At 40.5% G+C, this 24,193-nt stretch overlaps 1 protein-coding gene across 5 annotated transcripts in view; it reads right to left on the bottom strand.

The window, feature by feature from the left end:
- The window catches only part of dmxl2 (Dmx-like 2), a 100,705-nt gene that overhangs the window by 31,143 nt on the left and 45,369 nt on the right, over positions 1-24,193 (bottom strand). For all 5 annotated transcript variants that reach the window (XM_056256694.1, XM_056256697.1, XM_056256696.1 and 2 more), the window contains exons 10-26: positions 23,024-23,227; positions 22,616-22,878; positions 17,964-18,663; positions 17,124-17,245; positions 16,916-17,005; positions 16,688-16,799; positions 16,487-16,606; positions 15,885-16,115; positions 12,670-14,337; positions 9,829-9,939; positions 8,642-8,811; positions 6,831-6,928; positions 6,523-6,688; positions 4,983-5,247; positions 3,179-3,939; positions 1,749-2,039; positions 1,449-1,640 (exon numbers count right to left, since the gene is read on the bottom strand). In XM_056256694.1, the coding sequence (XP_056112669.1) occupies positions 1,449-1,640; positions 1,749-2,039; positions 3,179-3,939; positions 4,983-5,247; positions 6,523-6,688; positions 6,831-6,928; positions 8,642-8,811; positions 9,829-9,939; positions 12,670-14,337; positions 15,885-16,115; positions 16,487-16,606; positions 16,688-16,799; positions 16,916-17,005; positions 17,124-17,245; positions 17,964-18,663; positions 22,616-22,878; positions 23,024-23,227 (5,564 nt within the window). The remainder of the gene's footprint in view (positions 1-1,448; positions 1,641-1,748; positions 2,040-3,178; positions 3,940-4,982; positions 5,248-6,522; positions 6,689-6,830; positions 6,929-8,641; positions 8,812-9,828; positions 9,940-12,669; positions 14,338-15,884; positions 16,116-16,486; positions 16,607-16,687; positions 16,800-16,915; positions 17,006-17,123; positions 17,246-17,963; positions 18,664-22,615; positions 22,879-23,023; positions 23,228-24,193) is intronic.

Below are 24,193 nucleotides of genomic sequence, written 5' to 3'. Positions count from 1 at the left end.
GGCAGAGATGGCCTATCAAAGCTGGTGGTGAGATATATTTGAATATCATCAGCATAGCAGTGGAATTTAAGTCCATGCCTGCTTATGATGTCACCGAGTGGATAGATGTATATAATGAACAATAGTGGGCCAAGAACCGAACCTTGAGGAACACCCTGTGTAAGTGAGGCAGTGGCAGATCTAAACCCTTGTATAGTGATATAATACTTTCTGTCACTGATGTATGAAATGAGCCAGGAAAGAGCAGAGCCAGTGATGCCAATATCAGAAAGCCTAGAGATCAATATTTCATGGCAAACTGTAACAAAAGCAGCGCTTAAATCAAGGAGCATCAAAATGTTTATCAGCCCTGAATCCATGGACAAAAGAATATCGTTGACCACCCGAAGAAGGGCAGTTTCAGTGCTATGTGATGGGCGAAATCCAGATTGAAAAGGTTCAAAAAGACCATTAGCATCCAAATGTGTTCGTAAATGTGAAGCAACAACCCTTTCAAGGACTTTGCTCATGAATGTTAAATTGGATATAGGTCGGTAGTTATCCATATTTAGGTGGTCAAGGCCTGGTTTTTTAAGAATCAGGGTCACCGCAGCCATTTTTAATTCGGCTGGAACAACGCCAGACGCTAAACTACAGTTTATCATATGCGTTATGAAGGGAGCAACCTCGGGCACACACAACTTGAGCAAAACAGTAGGGATAGGATCAAGCCGACAGAGAGACCATACGTACGTAATAAGTTTCTCACGCTATTCAATATCCCAGAAGCCCATTTACTTGTGCGTCCTAGTCACTCAACTGGTTTAAAAAGCAAATGGCCTGTTTTTCCGCAAGACAGCAATTGCGAGGGCATTTTCTGTCGTAATTATTTGTGCCATCGCTAAATTGCTATTGTTCACTTGTCCTTAATAATGACTGGAACTTATATTAGTTGGACTAGTTGTTTTTTTAAACCGTTCCTTGTGTAATTGTTCTTTAGGCTGCTGATTTTGTTCATGGTATTCAGCTGCAAATATATGTTTTGCAAAAAGACAGAATAAATATCTTTACCTTATTGGAATCGAAACTGAAAATCAATAAGAATTGGAATCAATAAGCAGAATCAGAATCGCTAAAATTCAAACAATACCCAATCTTACATAGCAGGCGCATGCTGGTATATCCATAGATATCTATGGTTACAATATGCATCACATGACAAAAACATGCCTCACAGTTTTCAAATACCTCCGTTTTCACAGTCCACACTACAATGGAAAAACGGCATTTTCAAATTGTATCCACTTGAGAAAGCATCTTTAAAAAGCTGTTTTGGCAGGATATAAACGCTGTCTCAGAGTGGACGGAAGGCCAAAACAGAAAGAAAAAAATACATTTTCAAATATATCCGGATTCATGTAACAGTCTTCATACAGTTTCTAATCTGTGTGTTTTTGTGTGCGTCTCACCCGGTCGTCCAGTATGTCCGGGTGTGGCGGAGCCTCCATCTGGACGACGGTGTAGAGGATGTCATGTATGTGGTTTCCGAGATGCAGGACTGGGTTGGCGATGACGGTTTTGGTGGGGGCGATGCTGGCCGACAGCAGGGGCAGAGTGGTGGGGAGGGGGAGTGGCGACTGAAGCTGCTTCACTGTCATTTCCTGAGGATACACAACCAGCCAGTTATATGGGAACACACTCAATCGACCAACCAGTTGCATTAGAGCACAACATAAATCAATCAACATGTTGAGAATGCAAGGACACACTTGTTGTGATTCCTGCAGCAGGAAGAGCAGTTCCATTCTGACAGACGTCACTCCTCCACCCTTGGCCCCATGCAGACTGCAGTAACTGAGGAAGACTCTGAGCAGAGCCTGGTTCTTCCTCAGCCAGGCTTTCCTCCGCTCTGCATGCAGTTGCTTGGCTTGCAGACGCCGTCGCTCCATCTGGTGACGTTCATATGCGCCTGCTTCACCACGGATTAGTGAGTCTTCCAGGTCAAGGGATCCATCTCCACCCCATTTCTCCAGCTGACCTCCAGACGCTTTCCCCTCAACCTGACATATTAGAATATCAAAAACAAATAAGAGCAATCTATTAAATGTTTAGCTTACATTTAATAATATTTTGCTGGAAATATACAATTAATCAACATCAAGAATTTTGATGTACTTCTAAGCAATTCAGTTTCATATACTTGTTTCGTGCTCACCTGCATATTTTAATTGCGTCTTGAAGTTTACCTTCAGAAGTTAATTTTAACCTCATGATTTAGTTGTTTTGAACTGCTTGTTTCAAAAAATCACTCACAACATGATTCATCATTTGGGTTATCATCAGTGCACAGACTTCTCTGTGTGGTATTTTACATTCTTTAAAATGTTATAGTAAAGATGTATGCATTTAAACATTGCTGATCTTTACTATATATAGTTACTTTAAACATAAATCAATTAATAAATTATTATACCTTGTGCTCATTTAGTGAACATAAATGAATGTGGAAATTATTACATTTCTTGGATTATTGCATTTAATGGCTGTTCCTCGTCTAAAATACAAAATAATAATACAAAAAGCCAATAAAAACCAGATGAAACGGAAGTAGCGACTGAATTAAGTGTAATGGATTATCAGAAGAAAAAAAAATAAGATGGGTACATGGTTCTATGTCTCAGTTGTTGATTGGATTTTGAGGTGTAGGCGTTGCACCCCAAAGTGGTGGCAGATGAACACAAGCTTTTAGGGGAGGGGTTTAAATGGACTAAATAATTGGTGAAATCCTGTATACATCACCATTTTCACTTTTCACCAAGGAAAGTCTAGTTATGACATTTTAACTAAACAGTGCAGTCACATAAAAAAAAAGAAAGGAAAAATGGATGGATAAATTGTTCACAATAAGATCTATAACATGCATTTAGAAAAAAGAAGATGTATTTTCATTTCAAGCCAACTTTGAATATTAAGATATACTGTACACTGAATACTGTCAAAGAGCTGAATAGTATTGAGATTGACCACTCTCACATGTTCACCACATGCATTGGATTTTGTGAAGTGAAGAACCATTGTATTCAATTATCAGGTTCGGAGACAATCTCAATGTTGTTCAGCTTTAGATTTTTGGTTCATCAAAATCCCAGTTCAGTTCAATCTGAGATTAAAATCTTGCAAAGAGATGATGAGCACCAACCTTATAGTTGCAGATGTGGTGCACGGCCTCAATCTCTTTCTCAAGCCAGTTGTAGAGCTGAAAACGCAGTTTGCCACCATCCACCTCGTATCCTGTCGCCAGGGTCCGCAGCTCTGTCATGAGAATCTTCAAACAGGCTCGGAACTTGAGCTGTTCGGCGATCACGTCCACCTCCGACTCGGCCTTTGAGTCTTCACGCTGCAGGGCTGCTGATTTGGATGGCTTTTTGGCCTCTTCATCTTCCACTTCTGCCTTTTTCATGGTCAACCCACCATCTTCATCCTCATCTTCCTCCTTATTATCTTCCCAGTCCAACTGTAGACTCTCATCCTCCATTTTAACCACTGGTTGACCCCAGTCCACCGCGGAGTCGGCTCCCCAGGCCTGGCTGGGGATGGCAGGAGCTCCCCAGTCAAGTTCTAAAGCCTTTCCTCCATTCTCCTGTGGTTGGGCGGCACTGATGTTGGCCACAGATGAGCCCTTACTCAGAGAAGACGCTTTCTTAGTGACTTTGGGGATTTTGGATAAGACCTCAAGGGCCAGGAGTGGGCAGCCCACCTTAAAGTGAGCATTAGCGGTGGTGAAGAAGAGCTTTCGCTCTATCAGATTGATTTCGTCTGCACTGTTGCGTTCTGATGTTCGACCAACTGCAGTCACAAACCCCTCAGGTTTGGCGAAGTGCCGGCGAACGATCAGAGGGTGTGCGCGCAAGTAGTTATAGAAACTAAAGACGACAGGATTGCACGATTTCACCAGCACATCTGAAAGAAAGAGAAATGGTTCTGTCTCAAATAGTGATTTGCAACAATTTTTTTTAGTGTGCTGCTGACAGTCCAACAGTTAGCAAACTAAAGCACAGTCTGTTAAACCTGGGTCGCTCCATCTTTAAAATGTATCCCCCTTTAAAACACTGCCTTTGACTAGTTGACCTTCCTACACCATCCCAAATCCGTTATTGAAACATACAGTAAACAGTGTACAGTTAGACTAATATAGAGGAAGTGTTGTTTGCTGTGATTATTACTCTACATTTTTAAGTACTTATTGGTAGCTATCATATTGTTTTATTAACCATATAAAGCATACTGTATCATATTTGATATGCAGATTTTTAAGGCCTCTAAATTATCAACATGATCAAAACTTCTACATGCTTTCTGTCATCCGATTGACAATTTATACTTTTTTTTTTACATAGTAATAAACATGTCTTTTTTGTTAAGAAATCTTTGATTTTTAAGAAGAAAACATAAGAATGAATTGTATCCATACATCACCTGTAAAAATCCTGTTAAAATGAGAGTATCAAATATGATACAACAGGCTTTTGAGGAATTTTTATTTGTACATCTTTCAATCATCATTGTATTGCGTTGCATTGTACGTTTTTTACCCCACAATAAATACTACAGAGCTTTGATAATACAACTATAGAGTTTAGATATAGTGACAACTGATTTATATGCATTTTATGTAAAAAGTCCACAATACTGTTATAAAGATCTGATTGATTTACATTAATATCTATCAAAATGTCATTGTATTTTCTGCCTAAATAAATATTAGCGACTGCACCAAACTGCATATTTATGCTCAGTTTGGTGTTTCTTTCCTCCTTGAGTATGAGCTCCATATTCTCCTGTATTACACTATATGAGCCGTAAAAGCCTGATGTATCAAATACAGTACTCAACAAAAAACAAATATCCAAACCTTTTCTCTCTTTTTTGTCTGTCTACAGGATCAATAAACTGTTAGATTTTTCAGACCATTATTTCTTATGTCAGGCTTTACAGGGACTCACCAGGGTTCTCATTATCCTCTTTATAAATTTGTTCCAGCAGTGTGTCCAGGGCTCTGGTGTAGTCCTTCATGATCCAGTACGCAATGCTCCTCAGGAACGGGTCAGGGTGCAGTTTGGTACAGGAGAACCCGCTTCCATCTCTGTTGCAGCCGAGAACCTTCTCGTACAGGATACCCTGACAGGTGGAGGAACTCTCGTAATCAGCCTCGTAAAGACGAGAAACAATCATCGCAAGCTGGATGTCCTCCATTTTCTCCAGACAAACCTACCAGAGAGACAGATCAACTTGTCAACAACATGTCTCAATCCTGTTTCATTTAAAAATCAAAAGACAATGGTTACTTTTAAGATTATTTGGTTCCCAATTCATGTAAAGTGTCTTTAACTAGTAATATGTACTAACATTCCAATTAATCATTTGATACAACGCACATATTGCGTACATACATGTTTTCCCATTGCACTTTAAAAATACAGCTGTTACATCTGTAATTAATTTCTGTAATTACATATATATATTACATTTTGACCTTTTTCTTACACCCTAACCCACCCTTAAACTCAACCATACCACCAAACCCATCCCTAACTTTACCCATCCCTAACTTTACCCATCTCCAACCTCAATAGCAGCAAAAGGCTTTTTCAATACAAGTACAGTGCACCAAACAATTATTTATTTGTATTATAAATAGTACATAAAGACAACTAAAGTGTGACCATTGTGACACTTCATTCACATTGTTTTTGCATTGTGCCATTATTTGAATCATAATTAAGCATATTTTGACCTAAAATTCTCACTGTAATGTAAAATAAAATGACTCAAAATAATTAAATATTTAAAAGGGTAAACCATTTATACACTATTGTTGTATTTGTAATGCCTTTATCACATGCTGATTAAAAAATGTCATTGTAATTTTATATTAAATCAACATCTAAAGAGAATCACAATACAATAATAATAAAAATAACAACAATTTCTTTAAAACTCAAATGTAAAATGTCCCGACACATTACAATATGGGAATTTGATGGGTAAACGTGCTTAGTTGTCATGAAAATAATTACTCGTTTGCCCATTTTAAAATGGTAACAAAATATGACCCAGACATACTGACTTAGGAACATTAGTGATTTTACAGAAGACTTTTCATTAATCTGTTCAAAATATAAATAGATCATAGATAGACTAAAAACAGAAGCAAAGCTAATTTCCTAATATAACTCCACATGTCCCATTTTTACAACCTATGCAATATTTCATGAGTGGTGCTATCATTGTTTTGACTGTTTGCGGTCAGACATCCAGCCCAAGGTAAACTAAAGTTGTCATGTGTCCATCAATGGAGTTTATCAGTGATGTTTAGACTAAACAGAACCACTCAGGGCTGTTATATCACACTCCACTCTTCACAGACGACCACACACTCTTATGATGTCACAAAACCAAAACAAAAGCAGCAGACTCCAACACACGGTTTCTATATTCTCCTAGGAGTGCATTTCGGCGCGATTAAAATAGGATGGTGCAGACCTCAATGGCGTCTTTCAGTGAGCCAGCGAGCAGGAAAAACGCAGCCGACTGCTCAAAGCGCTGTTTTCCCAGGAGAGAAAAGGCATTCTTTAAAGCTGCCTTCCTCCAGCGGTCCTCCCTGAAGTTATGGCTGAAAAACTGGGTCATCTTCTCATCGTGTTGAGACCTACACAGAAATCAATATATAAATAAACAAGTGGAAATTGCACAGCTGCATGAGGCTCTTTGCATTAAGAGAATAACACTGCATATGAGATGCAGCTATGTGAAAGTAACAGTGTATCTATGAGTAAGTGAGTTTAAAGTACCTGAAGAGACCCCAGAGAACGGCTTTCTTCTTCGTGGCCAGATAGAAGAGAGCTGCATCTAGCGGATCATTATTCCTCTGAAATGCTGCTTTGGCTACCTAATGCAAAGAAAAGAGGCAGAGTAAAAAAAATAAAAAAAAATTTAAATCATATTTATAAACTGTAATATCACCAATGCCATATTTTAGAGATGTCAATTTACACAAAATCCCATGATCGATTGTCATTTAAATTAACGATCGATTAATCGATTCATTGTTAGCCTTAATACTGCAATAAGCGTCTACTGCAGTGGTTATATGGCCAACAGCATGACAGGGTGTGCAAACGCTACTCAAAATGCCACGGTCCTCACCAAATGAGTGAAAAGGGTTTTTAGTCTAAATAAAGGGCCAGTAGGATTGTAAAATAAGTCCATGTGATTGATCATTTAATTAAATTACAAATATAACGACTAATACAACGTGTCACCAATGCCGCCTCAGATGCTTGCTTGTCAGAATGTGTAACTCCTGTTGTGGATGCGTTAAACCCAAATTAAACTCAATGAATTCACAACGATTTAATACAGTAGTGTTCTCATTATAATGTTATGTAACATAACAGTACCAATCATAGTTAATATTAGTCGTGCTGTTTGAGCTGCGCGCTGAATAAACACTGGTAAACTGATATATCAGATACAAAATAAACTAGGGCTGCACGATGTATCATTTTAACATCGATATCGCGATGTGCGCATCCACGATAGTCACATCGCAGATATGTACGATGTCAAGTATGGATCGTAGTTGATGGTGATTCATGATCAGTAGGCAACGTGCCAGCAGCTCTCCGGCCCGTAACGCTTGTGATTCGTGGATTAATTGCAAAGTTCAACCATCATAGTGTGAGAGTTTATCAATTTGCAAGTCCTGTCAGTTTAAACATAAAGCGCAAGAAGACTGGAACTTGCGCGCTGTTTTCTGTCAGCCTCTAAAGCGTATTTTTGTCCCGCCAAAGTTTGACCGGTGACTGATGTAAAGACTGACTGCTGCGCTTGTTTAACTGAGAGAGCGAGCAGAGAGAGTGAAAGCCCCGGTCGCGCGCGCGCACTCTCACCGTCTTCAAACTGTCTTTCTCGCTCTCCCTCCCTCGCGCATATTAATGAATTGAGTTGAGTTGACTCAGTGATGGATTTCATCCAGTGATGAAATGTTTTCTGTGTTGACAAATCTTGTGCGATGTGGTCCGTTAATGAAACGTCCGATTCGCGAACTAATGACTCATTTGAACCGATTCACTTTAATGAATGGTTAAAACAACTGATCTGTCCAACACTGAACTCAAGAGACATAAATCAGAAACACTTTACAATAAGGTTCCATTTATTAAAGTCTAGTTAACTACATTAGTTAACATACTATTAATATTAGTTTCTATGCAGATTTACTCCATGACAAAACCACCCAAGTCATTCTAGAATTATTCATTCTTTCCAAATAGAGCTATTTAAGTAATCTGGTGAAATTGTTTTTATATCGCAATATATATCGCAGAAAAATAAAATATCGCAATGTGATTTTTTACCAATATCGTGCAGCCCTAAAATAAACATAATATCACAAATATCTGCTATTCAGAGTGACGCGCTCTTCCTGGAGAACCCTTATCTGGCACATCCATTTCATGTCTTGATTTTGAAATGTGTACTGCTGGGGGGCCTTCAGGAACAGGATTGAGAATTACTGGTTTCTATAGAAATGTTGATCCAGAAACATCTTTTGTGTAAATAGTGTTGTGTATGCACAAGTGTGTTTGTGTGGTCTCACCTTCTCCACCATCCGCCTCAGCGTGTTAATGTTTCTGACCCACCATCCGACGCCCACCGCCCTGAGCTCAGACCACTGTGGATCTCCTCTCTGCATGGCAGGAATCATGTTCAACATCTCCTCCTCAGCTTCGGAGTGGAACGCCCACGCAAAGTGACAAGTGGACACTCCTGGACACACAAACGCAGTATAAAAAGCCTATTCACCCCAAGACCAAAACAAAGAAATACATCAGGCTCCTTTACAACAGGTGAATGCTGAATGCAGCACTCAGGACAAGCAACCAAGTTAAAACTAATCTAACTTTATCAGTATGACTCGGAATTTGAAAATTGTTCTACAATAGAAAACCACAAGTAATATTTTTTGGGTTGTCAAGGTAAATCTTTAACATATGAGATGAATTTAATATTCTATATATAATTTAATCTTTCTTTTCAACCATTTCATTCTCCACGTTCTCCTGATTTGTAAATATTGAAATATCCTAAAACAATGATTATCAAACCTTTTGACTTCAAAGCCCCTCCATTGTTGCATTCAAATTTTGTAGTGGACAATCTAATACTTTGGATAGCAGCGCATTACAGAAATAATTAAAAAAGAAAGGATTTTAAGGTAAAGTCTGAAAAATATTTTCGTTTTTTATGCGCGAGACAGGTAAGCAATGTTGCAAGAAGAACCCAGTCCAATGTTTTTTTATTCATATATGCGTACATATAAGAAGTGGGGGCTCGTCTGGGATTTGAACCCGGGACTTCTCGCATATATATTAAATATAGTTTCAAAAGATTATTTGCTCCACATCGATCTTCAGTGAGAGCTCCATATTTCTTTACTGGTGTCAGTTAAATAACAGTGATGAACATTGTTCAAGGACACTATTGGCTTCTGTAGACCTGCTTTATAGCTCAATTAAATTTGTTTCATAATTAATGAACATAGATTGACAGGTATTGAAATGAATTGAATCAAAACTGCACTAAACGGAGTTGAATTTTACAACATTAACACTTTTGTTTGTGTATCCATGTGAATCTGCTTTGAAACAATCTGTATTGTATGAAGCACTATGTCAATGTGACTTGACTGCCTTCGCTAGAAAAGCTTTAGCGCCACCTACCACTGCATGTGCAGATGGGAGTGTGATGTGTGTGTATATGTTTATGTAGGTGAGCGTGTGTTACCCTGATGCAGTAGCTGTATCCTGTAGAGGGGAGGCAGGGAGTTCAGCAGACAGGTATGTAATCTCATGGCCAACAGGTAACGTAGACCACATTCATCTAGAGCTTCTCCGCCTGCAGAAACACACATTTACTCAAACATAACCCTAAGAAACCTGGTTGCATTTTTTAACTTCTGATTCCTTTTCTGCAAGGCGATTCCACTGCTTTGGAGGTACAATCAAACCTTCTGTTATGAAAGCGTGCCATGTGATCGTCACTCTCAGTCATATAGGTATGTCATCAAAGAATGTTAATGATGTTGAGCACACACAATCCTGAACATATTCCAGACTTTGATCTGAATCACTTCATGATGACTTTGATCACAACTGATTCGATTAAACATTTAACAGCACAACAAATTCAGCACATCAACACTCAGAGACTAGGCTTTATTAAAAATGCTTCCTCTAGGGGGAAATTGAGGCTCGAACTTTGTAGTTCATCAACAACCCAATGTTACGTGAATTAGAACTAAACTATAAACACACACACGTGCCGTATGATTTATCCTACTGTCCCTGAACCTTTCTCCTTGCATTTTGGCTCTAGCAAGCACTGGAACACTGTGTTAAGGTTTAGTACTAAAGAGACTAAATAAAAAAAGATCTGAGCTATAGGTAACATGGATAAAGCCTGATAGGTTCAATGTTGACAATAAATAATAATATCAAGGTTTTTATAAAAAAACTTTTATTATGGTTCTCTTCATGTACTTGGTAAACCCCACTGACATATTAGACAACACAAGAAGCATATCACATTCACAAGATACTCATATATATTTTTATTAGAGACACAAGTTTTAATCTAACTGTAAGGGTTGTTAGTTTATTCATTTAATATTTAAATGTATTTACTTGAACATTTGAATATGGCAATATAACATATTGATCTTAAATACAGTTTCTATTTTAAACTTTATGTTCTTTGATATGTGATATTTGTGGCTTATACTGCCAGTCAAAGGAGAAAGATGCTAATTGGCTGCCAGCTGTTGTATTGGCTAAATCTTCCAGCAGAGGGTGACAATGGAACTAAGACCTTAGGGCATAATGCTATGAATAAATTGTGTCTTTGATACCAGTCACCACTGTTGTGTACCTTAAAATACATTATAACTTTTAAAAACTGCCAAGAAACATGAGTTTAAGTGTCACAGTACTTTTATACAACTAAAAAGGTTGAAAGATAGCTGCCAAATGGCCATATCTTTAGTTGTTTATCTGATAAATCTGCTAATCATAGGTTATTTAAAGAAGATACGACTACCCACAAGGATTGGATTCATAATGTATGGCTGTTGATGTGCTTTGTTCACGTCATGTTACAATTACCATAATAGAGTGCTGTAGGGATATTCTTTTCTTGGCCAGGTTTCGTTTCTCCATTTCGTAAACTCTAGGGATGAGGCTTCTAAATCGTGAATTTTTAGGGGCGTGATATTCAAATGACTATTGTTTTCAGCCACCAGATTTATCAAAGTACGATGGGATTGGCAGCATACGAATGTTTCATAAATCACACGTGAGCCCTGTCGTAGGATGATTTCTGGGCTTGTTTCTACGTCTTGTTTCTTTTTTTTTACGCGGTTCGGGCGTTCGTCCACACGGAAACGCAGTATCGGGTCACTGAAACCGAACATTTTTGAAAACCCCTGCCAGGGTGAGGATTTTCAGAAACGCCGGTTGCAGTGTTGTCGTGTAGACAGTAAAACCGGGGTTTTTTCCTTGCGACGTCAGATTGTGCGCTGTTATCCGCCTACCGGAAACGGTAATAACTTTTTGTTAGGCTTCTGATTGGCCAACGTGGCTTTGCAGTTAGGGTTATATCGCCGCCTGCTGGTGTGGCATGCTCTTGACAGCGCTTGATAGCGTGTTTTTGCGTTTTCATGTAGACAGATATTTATTTTAAACGCAGGAGGAAAAACTCCGGTTATAAAAATACCCGTGTCCGTGTGGACAAGGCCTTAAATAAGACAAATCAAGCAACCATTGAGGAGTACGTTTATAGCTTAGGTTTAGCTTTTTTACTATTTCAAAATTCATAAAAGTTGTCTTCAAGGTGTGTGAAGATTATCATGATAAAAAAAAAAAAAAAACATGTGAGAATCATAAACTTTTGTAAGTCACAGAGCTTATATCCTGCAAAAATCCAAAAGCCAATGGAAAAATCCTATTAGGATTTTGTTGAGGGAACCAGGGTGATGCTAACGTCTGTGTTGGGCAATAATACCCTTTCTAAAATGGCAGCAAATGGTAGCTAGTTACGAGAATACATGAATAGCTCAAGAGTAGAATCTGCAAGTTGATATCTTGGAAATCAAGTGGACAACCTGACATTATTTACTGTTTGGCAAAGTTTAGCTCCAAACCTAATCAAACACACCTGAAAAATCGAACCAAAGTCCTCAGGGTTATTAGAATATTACAGGTGTGTGTGTTTGATCAGGATTGGAGCAAAACTCTGCTGGGCAGTGTAGAGTTTCCCACCCCTGCTGTAGTGTTTATTTTCACAAACAAGTAAGCCAATCGTAAGTTGATTCCTTTGAAAAGTGTAAACGCTACGGTTCTGTGGAACTAGCAAAACAATGGTTTGTTCGAGCATCCAGAAAAGCCCCCAAAAAAGCAACACTGGCTCAACCAATGACTCTGAGATGGGATTTGTTTGATTGGCCAATAAGAGATGTGGGGACTGTTTGGGAAACCTGTGGACCAGTAATTTTTTTTCTCAGTTCTGTGACACTAGTGGCGCAGAAATTGCATTCGTCAGTTTTAAAGTTGGTACGAAAAGTAAACTCACCAGCGTACTGCTTATCCGTGGGTCCTGCAACTTCAGCACTAGTGGTTGCCACAGTATCGGCAAGAGCCACAAGGAACATCTGCTCGAGGCGTGTGAGTCCTGGCAGGCTGGAGTGCATAAGATGTGAGGACAGAACCTGTGAATGTTCAGGGCCAAAGTATGTGGGTCCGTACTGTGACAGGTTAATAACACGAGACTTCTTCTCCGTTTTCTCTGCAGCAAAGCTCACAAAATCATCGGTGGTGACAGCCGGCACCTGAAACAAATCCGCATACTGATCCTCTGACTGTTTCTGCGTCTCATGTTCTGCCCCTTTTCCCACTTCCTCTCCTGCCTTATAAGATGTGTCCTGGTCTGCGGACAGCAGGGCATATAGCGGAAGCGGGGGGATGGAGTTGATTTCAGTATAATCTCGGCCACTGTCTCGGCCAGCAACGATAATGTCTTTCGCTGTGCTACCCGTCACGCTGATGGTTCGAGATAAGTGCCTCCTTGCACCACCTTCACCTGCCTCTACATCCCTCACCACTGCAACTTCTCCAGCAATGCACTTGACTAGGTGCGCCAAGATAGCCTTCGCTCGACGTACCCTTCCAAGGTCCATAAGCTCTAGCAGCTGGGATGGATGGTATTGCGGGAGAGTGGGCGACAATGCATGGGCTGCCTCAAACAAGCCGCCATCTTGAATTACCGCTGGGGGGCGGAAAGCATCGTCGATTCCCGCACTGCCCTCGAAGACACTCTTAGATCGCGCTCTGCCCTCATTTGAAACGGATATAGTGCGACTTCCAACGGCCTCTGGGGATAAGATGCTGTTGTCCTCCCAGTCGCACGGTTTCTCATCCTGCCTCCACTGCGCGTAAACCTGCATCTCACAGTCCATGCCCACCACCAGGATGCCATCACGCACCCAGGATAGGGACACTGGCAGGGATGGGGTGCCGTCCACGGAAGAGACAACGTTTACAGATCTCAGCAACACCCAACGAGAGCGAATTCCCTGTTTTATGCTTCCCCCTAGAGGCAGAGTGACTGCCATGCCATCCTTCGCTCTTGTCTGCTCGGTGACAACCCCTGAGATACGTCCATACATAAGGATGTTGGATCCTACCCCAACAGTCAGGATGTGGGACCCATCTTCTTTAGACAGCCAGTCCAGATGCACAAAGTGCTTGATATTGGGGCTGTCTTTGGTTACAAACAGATCCGACTTGCTATAGACAACCAAATTGCTATCGACACTAACACGAGGATCTAGGGTTTTCACGGGTTTGCTAAAATCATCAAGGTGAATCGTCTGTTCTAGGACCCACTCCGAGCCGCCCGTCGACTCACACTCATAGATTGATACAAGCATGGAGAAGTCCTGAGATATATCACCTTCATTGCCAGGCAAAATCTGTTTGAACGACACTGCAAGTCTTCCTGTGTAGGAGCAACTGACAGCGACAGGTCGCCCCGCAACACACACAGAGCTGTCGTTGTCATCTTCCTCTTTCAAGAGGCTCCAGTGCTCCCACCGATATGAATGCGTGTCTTCGGGGTGTGGTGCTGATAAGTCCATGTCTACCCTACAGTGCCAGAACCTGACACGTCCATCAGAACAGGTGGTCACAATCAGGTATGGAGCCAAACAAACAGGGTAGATAGACGAGGAGCTCAAGTGGCCTTTGAAAAGAACAACAAGCACAGCAAAAATGAGAATAAAGTACAGTAAACGTAAAGTTTAATTAACTTCCTTAATTCAGTGCAAATGTCCATTTCAAGGATTTTATGTTAATGGAGGTCCCCAAGTGCAATTTTGCATGGAAAGTATATTGTTTTACATTAAATATTTTAAATGATTGATCGGAACTGAAAATTAATGAACTCTCTTGAGTTGTTCCAACACATATACATTGGATATCAAAATGTTTAGCTATAATCGCCAGGTCCTAGTGTTTATTAAACAAAGACTTCATGACGTTAAAAGAGGAATAAGTAACTTTCCACCGTAAAATGTTGCACCCCTAAATAAATTATTAGTACTATTATTTTTTTTAAATAATGTATATTCTTACTTGAGATGAAAACATAGTGACAGAAAATATTTTATTCTACACAAGGGTACTTATCCTGATAACCCCCCTATTACCATTAGGGGTGTAACGATATTTGAACCGAACCGAAAAACCGCGATACACCACCCACGATACGTATCGCGATACTCTCATGGCGAACCGAACACGCCCCGCCCCCTGCTGCCCCGCCCAGACCCGGCTCATTGCACCTCATGTGTAATCGTGTACACAACGAATACAGGGCTGTTGCCTAACCACCATTAACCACATATAATCGCAATAAGCTCAGTGTTTTGTTACTTTTGATAATAAGCAAGGTGTAATCTTTCAAATTATGTCTATTTGATTACGAAATGCAAACAATAAATGCCGTTTTGGCGCTCTTAGATGTGGCGTGACAGATATCACTGTATGCATGCGGCAGCGCGGAGCGCGATCATCTCTTCCTCAGTTACAGAATAAACATGAATGGACACCCGAAGGTATGTTGAAAGATACAGTATACTTACTGAAAGCCATCATAACTCGTGTAAACACTCAATCGGTGTTTCAACAGCGGAAATACGTCAATAAAACGCTTAGTTTTCCACATAGCTTTATATTTACCTCAGGCAAGTCATTCAGTGTCCACAGCTTGCTGGTTTGCTAACTCTTTCACTAAATAAATGCTATATATTAGCCTATATATTATATTTTACTTAACCTGTTTATGATATCTTGATTATTTAATGTATGTTTAAAATAGTTGTCATGAAAATAACAGCAACTGTGTAAATTATTATATAACAATAACAAATTAGAGTAAAAACATGTTAATGCAAAAATTGCCTTATGTGCAGTTTACATGTTTTCATACAATTTGTTATTTGAGTGTTGATTATTATTATATAATTTAGGCTAAAAGTAGGCTCTGTTGTTAAGCTTTAATGTTATAGTAATGTGCAAGTAAGGGCTGTAGTTTACAGCATAATTTGAAACCGAATATGAACCGAAACGAACCGAACCGAGACCTCAAAACCGTGGGACGAACCGAACCGTCAGGTTTGTGTATCGTTACACCCCTAATTACCATATATCTCTGAATAGGACATTTATACAATGGCATCAATAAACCTGACTCAATTCTAGGCTGTAACAATGAATATATGATCATACCAGCAGAGGGTGTGGCTCTGATAAGCTCCACCCCTGACGGCAGGTCTAGCCGCTGACTGTAGACTAGTTTAGAGCTCAGAATGAGTTTGCTGGCTGACTGCAAGTTGGCGGAAGAGGAGGACCGAGGCAGCGGACTATGACCCGGAGTGATATCAGGAGATGAGTCAGCATTGCTCTGACTCAAAGGAACCGTCAGCTGGTTTTGGAAAACTTGGTCAATTACTGGCTCTTCTGTAAGGACGCAAAAAATAAAACTGTAAAATGTCACAATAATCAATAATAACGCCAATTTTCAAAACACATGATATATAGAATGCATTTCAGATAAGAGTGAAAAGTGAAAATTAGAGACAGACAGATAGAAAGCTATATACACAGTACAATACACAGTACAGCACAATACATGTACATTATTGTTGTCCAATGGGTAAATTAAGGCATAATTTCCTTGTAAACAATTTCCATCTCTGAAAAGGAAATTAGTCATTAGAGGAAGTATGAGTTCTCCATTCATGAGACTCCCTTCACAGTTTCCCCTCATAAGCTGTCTGCTCACAGAGGTGTCATCATTTCATAAATAACCTACACCCGACCATACGCACCCACACAAGCCTGCACCGAGCGCAGATGAAGATGCCACATCTGTAATACTGAGTTCCGATTTGCATCCTTCTCGATTACCACCAGGAAGAACTTCTCTGAGAAAGGAGGGGGCTGGTACTCTAGAACAAAGAAAACCCAAATGAAATGTTCTGACTTGAACTGACTTGATGACTTCAAAAGCTAAAGAATGTTTTTTGTACCTTCTGCAGAGGGAAAGCTATTAATGTTGAAATCTGGAATGTTTTCATGTGGTTTGTATCCTAAAATAAAATCCTCCTGGAATACGTGGAGCAGCTGAGTGTTTGAGCCACACTAGGAGACGGCAAACACACAACATGTCATTTTCGAATAGTAACAAATTAGTCACACAATGTCAATCTTACAAACAGAAACGTGCGTATGCACACACAAACAGAAGTAGACCCCACCTGGTTGGTAATGACATCCAGCTCGATGATGCAGCCGGGTCGGGCAGTGGACTGCTGACTCACAATGTTGAACACTTCACCCACCAGTTTCTAAACACAAAACCAACCATCAGAAATAACAATCAGATCAACTCAAATTACATTTATTATGCATTACTTGGCAGATAAGCACATTATTTTGATAAAATCTTGTCTTAGAAGCTCTTACAGAGGTCTCTGGATCAGAGAGTTCATCCAGTAGTTTGCGGGCATCCACCACAGCCTGATACAGACGCAGGTTTTTACCATCAGACGCCACAAAGCACGCACTAGCTGAGTTACAGTACGTACCTGGTGTAAACAAACATTTTTATTAAGCCCAACAGAGCAGAAATGCAATAAATAACAACTATTTAAATGGTTGAAATGGCAATACTGCACAGTTTCTGGGCAGCTGCTAGAGCACTGCTAGGTGGTGTTTTGGGTGGTTGTTGGGTCTTTTGCTAGGCAGTTTTTAAGGAGTTCTGGGTGGTTGCTAGGGCTTTGCTAGACAGTTAATGGGTGTTTGCTATGACATTGCTAGGTAGTTTCAACGGTGCTCTGGGTGGTTGCTAGGCAGTTTTTTTAGTTGATATGGCATACTGTAGCTAGGTAGATCAGAGAGTTCTGGGCGGATGATGGGGCATTGTCAGGTAGTTTCTAGGGTGTTGCTATGGTGTCATAGTGGCAAGGGCATTTCTACACAGTTTCTGGTGGTTCCTAGGATGTTGCCATGGTGATTTGTGTGGTGGCTAAGGAAGGCAGTGTCTAGGGTGTTCAGAGTAGTTGTTAGGGTGGTTCATAAGGTACTATGTATAGTTATAAGGGAACTGCTTGTGTGGTTATTTGGGTGCTACTAAGCAATTACGAGAGTGTTCTGGGTGGTTGCAAGGACATTGTCAGGGTATTCTGCTTTATCATTTGTCAGAATAAAATTGATAGCTCTGATCATTTACAAAAGTAATACCATGCCTCTGATAAAAACAAGTTTTGGAGGTTGGTATAAAAGCAGTTGTAGTGTTACACTCACCGAGCACTGAGCTAGGGATAAGTGTTGGCAGCCAGGCCACATTAGAGAATGCGGATGTGTGGAGAGAGTTGATTCGTGCCAGCTCGGACACACCCCCAGTGCAGGACAGTGGGCCAATGTGATCGACTCTCCAGAGGATCAGCTCACTATAGATCGCGTTCGGGTCGTGGAACGTACGTGTGGCTGCATTTCGCAGTTGTTTACGAGGAACGCCTCTCATTGGCCTGGTGGGTTGTAGAGCCACGTCCCCAATCTGATCTCCATCAATACTTCCAGAGGACGGAGTTAACAGTGCATTGTGATGTGATGATGTTAACAGCAAAGGAAGGACCGTGTGACAAGCCAAATCATTGAGATGGAAACGGTGTCCGCAGTAACGGAACTTGTGCGAAACTGTGAGGACGTTTGAAAAGGCAGACTTCTCTGCAAAGGTCACAGCCCATTGGTTGAGTGAGCCATCTACGTGTTTGGACACCATCATGACGGCAGGGCCGATGACAGCAGCAAGAGAGTGTCCGAGGCCACCTAGCCCCGCAGACGCAGAGGCGCTCTGAGGAACCCGCCGCTCACTTCGTTTCTCCTCCAGAGCACTGCAGCTCTCTTGATCCATAAACGTACATGCGTACATCATGATGTTCTTACTGAGGGAGTTAGCATCGCCCGTGGGGAACGCCACTGGGATACGAGAGGAGAACGACACCTGAAAGAGAAAACGGATAGATTTTATTTAGTTTATCAGGGTAATTGTTAGTGGTTGGCCAGTATGAGTTTTTTTAATGGCTGTTACCAACACCTAGTAAGTATAGGGTGGCTGATATTTATGAACAAATACATATTGACACCATACCTCATACTAATTGAAAATCTTTTTTTTTTTATTCATTGACAAGGTATGAAGATTCATAGTGGGGAAAAAATATTTACTTTGGATAAGCACATGTAATATATGAATTCAATATAACCAGGGTTTGAAATTAACACCTGCCAACCCGCCAAATGCGGGTACAAATTTACTTTGGCGGGTAGCGCTGTCAAATCACTAGCCAATTTGGCGTGTTACTATGTTTACTCACTTTGCTGGGGAAGTTCGTGTAAACCAAATCTGAGCGGATTTAGCGGAAATACGCAACTCGTGAGTCATCATGATATATTAAATACAGCATATTGCGCATAATCTCCGCATTTCTGGCTTACTTGAACGCACACGTCACTAATGGCGCTTTTCCACTGCATAGTACGGTACGGTTCGGTTCGGTACGGCACGCTTTGGCGCTTTTCCACTGCATAGTACGGTACGGTTCGGTACGGCTCACTTGTGGTGCTTTTCCACTGCATGGTCCGGTACGGTACGGCTCGCTTCGGCTCGCTTTAAATGGTACCTGGTCTGTTGAGGTTCCAAGCGTACCGTACCGGTACTAAAATGTGACGTAAAAACACTGCAGATCACTGATTGGTCAGACAGAATGGTCACTACCAGCGTCATTGGACACTAAACCCGCTAGATTTAAATAACCAGTAGACAACAGCCAACGCGGTAGCATCTGTTTTTTCAACTTTAAAAACAAATGGCTGGATCGTGGTCAGTGGACGAGGTGCAGACGTTCCTCTCGTTGGTTGCCGATGAGCGGATCCAGCGAGAGCTGGATGGGGCAAAACGGAATGAAAAAGTGTTCCAATAAGTAGCTCAGCTCTTAGCCGCACACGGCTATCACCGGACCTACAAGTGTAGGGACAAAATAACGATCAGTCCCACCCACTTTGAAGAGGTACTAACTGCGGTGGAAAAGCAACCGAGCTAAAGCGAACCGAACCGTGCCGTACCGAGTCGAGTCGTACCACGCAGTGGAAAAGCGAAGCCGAACCGTTCCGCGCCGAGTCGAACCGTACCGAGCCGTACCAGCAGTGGAAAAGCGCCATAAGTAACAAATAACGGCGCGCTTGTTCACTTGCATTGAAGTAAGTTACTAGCGAATATTAAAAAGCATTTGGTTAACAGAATCTTTTCCATTGTTATTATCCAACATCCTACATGTACTGTATTGATCTGTCCACCTAAAACACATTTTTGGTTAAAAAAAAAAAGATGAGAATGAATGAGGAGGGGAGGATTTTGTTTGAATAAGAAATGAATGTATGAAATCCAAAATTTTTATATATATATATATATATATTAGTGTTGTCACGATACTAGAATTTCTAACTTCGATACGATACCTTGAAAAATATCGATATTCGATACCATTTTCGATACCACAGAGAAAAAACTGCCACAATATTAAGGGGGTATTTTTTTTATTTAAAGCTAAATATAACAAGTCTAGAACATGACAATGAGGTATATTTTACATGAACAAAAATGTCCTGAGTTCTATTTGTTTATATTTTTTAATTGGACCAGAGCTAACATGATGTACTTTTATTACCTACTGTTATCAAAGATTAAAATATACTGTAACAAAAAAGCACTTAACAGTATCAAATTGGAGGATAGAGAGTCAGTAATGTATAATAATAAGATTAAACATTCAATTTTCAGTTAAAGGCATGCCATTATTGAATTCAGAGATGCAATTGTCTAGCTGTTTAGTTTAATTAATATCTGTGTAATCAAATTGATGATAATCGCTAATGAAGGAAAATTGCAGAATTAAATAATAATTTTTGAATAAAGTTAAATAGGCACCAGTTAATTTACACTTGACCACAGTTACGATATTTATTGTCTAAGATTCCTCAGTCAGATTATGTTAACTTTAAGAATTAAAACGAGACAACACAGACTCTTATCAACAACAATACTAGGCCATCTTGGTTAATGTTTCAGAAAAGTTCAAATGAGAAGAGTTACAGTGTTTTTAGCAGTGGGGGCAGGTCTGTCCAAACAACAAACACCCCTGATGCTGAGCATTTGCTGCTAAATAGTAGCCTACCCCTGGAGCCTGTTCCTTAAATCTGTTTTCACCTATACAATAATTAAAAAAAATGAGTGATGTGAGGGATTATTGATAGTCAAACAATATGTTGGGTGCCCGCAGCCCGCTCGCGTGTAGACCTACGCGCTATTCTCCGACATACCCGCTCGCGGTGTGTAGCTCGTGTCCGCGCTTCTCCGACATGCCCGCTCGCGGTGTGACCGTGTGTAGCTCGTGTCCGCGCTATTCTCCGACATACCCGCTCGCGGTGTGTAGCTCGTGTCCGCGCTATTCTCCGACATGCCCGCGCTATTCTCCGACATGCCCGCTCGCGGTGTGTAGCTCGTGTCCGCGCTATTCTCCGACTCCGACATGCCCGCTCGCGGTGTGTAGCTCGTGTCCGCGCTATTCTCCGACATACCCGCTCGCGGTGTGTAGCTCGTGTCCGCGCTATTCTCCGACATGCCCGCGCTATTCTCCGACATGCCCGCTCGCGGTGTGTAGCTCGTGTCCGCGCTATTCTCCGACATGCCCGCTCGCGGTGTGTAGCTCGTGTCCGCGCTATTCTCCGACTCCGACATGCCCGCTCGCGGTGTATAGCTCGTGTCCGCGCTATTCTCCGCTCGCGGAATCAACCAAAGCCGGTCGCGGGGGCGCCGCCCTCGCCATCTTTCCATTCACTTCACTTTTGCTATTTAACCAGAGCGAATGAGACAAGTGCGTCACGTGTGGTGTTTGTCAACGCGCCTTTTGAGAGAACTGAAAGTGACTGCTCGGCTAGTATCGATACTTCGGGAAATTAGTATTGGTACCGTTCAGATATTTCAGTATCGATATTTATCGAAATATCGATATTTTTGACAACACTAATATATATATATATATATATATATATAGCTGTAACGTAGTTAATCTAATTAATTTCTTCTTCTTTTTTTTGGCCTGTAGAATTTCTGAATGGCCGGTCACCTAAACATTTAGAAGCCAAATTGGCCAGTGGGTGAAAAAGTTAATTTCAAACCCTGATTATAACCGATAATAAATATGGTTGGCTGTTTGCTAAAAAGCTCATGGTCGAGATGACATAACTAGTAATGTATCAACATTTTTGGAGGGCCGAAATCATTGACAGAAACAGTGACATTTAATTAACACTTTTCCAATGGCACGTTTTGACTGTCAGCGTCTATTTCGTTAATTTCGATGAAACGAGATCTTTTAGTCTATGCTGTTCTCAGTTTATCCGTGAACAAACTGTCTATAAACATTATTTCTAGCACACCTACCATCCGACAAATACAATAAGGTTTGTACCCTATTATTAAACAAATACATGAATATGAAAAAGTCTGAGCATTCAAAATTCAGTCGAAATTCATAACAATAAATGTTGTCTTGACACTCTTTAATGTGGCGTGAACGAATGCCGTTGCTGCTTCAGTTCAAGCAGCAGCTCAGAGCACACGTGAACCGATCATCTGTAGTTATATTTCAAAAATGAATTGAAGTAGAAACAATTATATCATTAAAAAGTTGACATAAAAACTACATGTGCAATATAAATGTTTATATGTAACAGTTTTTATTTAAGTGCTGATTATTAAATAAATGTGATTAATTAATGTATTATGAAATAAATAAACATTTTAGTAAAAATGTCAACTTTAATTTCAGTTTTGGTAAAAAAAAAAAAAAAAACATATTTCGATGCATCTCTAGTTATAACCATGAGTGTCTTACCTGAACCTGTCTGAAGATGCCAGGTATGAACTCATCCAGGTACTTGACGTGCCAGACGAGGAAGGATCCGTCGTGTGGGTGAATGGTGAAGAGCATGTCTGGACTCTTGTTCCACTCTAGAATGAGCGTCTCCAGCTTCCGTTCCAGCAAAACGGAAGGCAGAGGAACACTGCTGCTTGAACCTGGAGAAGAGGCCTTGGTGCTTCCCTCCTGATCTCCCTCCTCATGTTCAGACGAACCCTTATCAGACATCTCATCCAGATCTAACAAAGACACAAAGATCACATAATACAATATAAATATGCAAAAGTAACTAAGCTATGGTTAAAAACCCCATACATTTAGCCGACGTCTGTTAGCTTAAGGCTAATCTTTATGCTAAAAGGTTTATTCATAACAAGGCAGTACCGAAGTCAAACTTGGGAGCTCCCTCCTGCTCAAAGTCCTCAGTGGCTTGTTCCAGGTGCTGCTCGGAGAGTTTGCGTAGCTGCTGCATGAAAAGGTCCATGGAGGTGGTGAAGCTCAGATCTTTATTATTCAGCCAGTGAACCACAAACCCTCCGCTGACATCCTCGGAGAACAGGCCCGATCCAGCCAGCGCTGCAGGGATATCTAATGAAAGAGAAAAAGATCAGCTGCTCTCCATTTGTGTGTATTTTTTTTATTTTCAATAAATGACAGAACGAATGAAATGTTTAGTATGTTTTTATAAAGCCTATAAAAAGTTTACTCTTTCATATTTGATGCGCAAAATTTGAAGGCATCTAAATTATCAACATGATTAAAATGTTACTGAAAAACCTCTTGTATACAATCTACTACATGCCTTCTGCCCTCTGATTAATATTAGTTTTTAGCAAATAAAATGCCTTGTAGTTTTTAGGGTTTTTTAGTTTATGATTTGCACATGTTTTTAAGCCTTGCCAATTTAAATATTTAAGTGCAAGACGACGAAAGCGACCTGAATCCGGTACTCCCAGAAAGCTACCTCTCAGAAAGCACGCACATACTGAACTGAGTTCTCCGCCTCTTCTTCTTGCGCTTGAACGGACATATTGACATAAAATGATATCAAAGTCTTGGCGAGCATGCACAGTAAACATGTACACACGTATATAAGGGTGTATTCACACCAGGAAAGTCCGATAGTTCACTTGCTTTGGTCCGGACCAAATAATTTTTTTTTTTTTTTTTTTTTTTTTTTTTTTTTACGATTCGCTTTCACACTGCTCTTTTTACAAGTGAACCAAAATTTGTAAACAAAACCACACGTGTGCTAAGGTCGTCCATTCATTGGACAGGGATTCTCAAGTAGGGAAATCAGGAAGTGCAAAAAAGGCTCAGCATGGAGATATTTCGTACTGCAATATTTGTTCTTTTACTAATTGTGTGCTATTCTGTACAAACGCAATATGAAGAAACTGCGCAGAAGACGGATAAGGTATAAAGTTTTCATTCATAGAGAGGGGCTATGTTCACACATTCAAATAATGAGATTCTTATTCTATATACTGCTAACAAGTGCTGTCAATGTTAATGCTTGCGATTAAGTTTGTCCAGTTTAACGCAGCATCATCC

This window comes from Rhinichthys klamathensis, unplaced genomic scaffold (genome assembly GCF_029890125.1).
Source record: "Rhinichthys klamathensis goyatoka isolate OS25496 unplaced genomic scaffold, OSU_Roscu_1.1 h1tg000131l_1, whole genome shotgun sequence".
Taxonomy (NCBI): domain Eukaryota; kingdom Metazoa; phylum Chordata; class Actinopteri; order Cypriniformes; family Leuciscidae; genus Rhinichthys; species Rhinichthys klamathensis.
The sequence above is the reverse complement of the archived record's forward strand: the minus strand, read 5'-3'. Positions and strand labels throughout refer to the sequence as shown.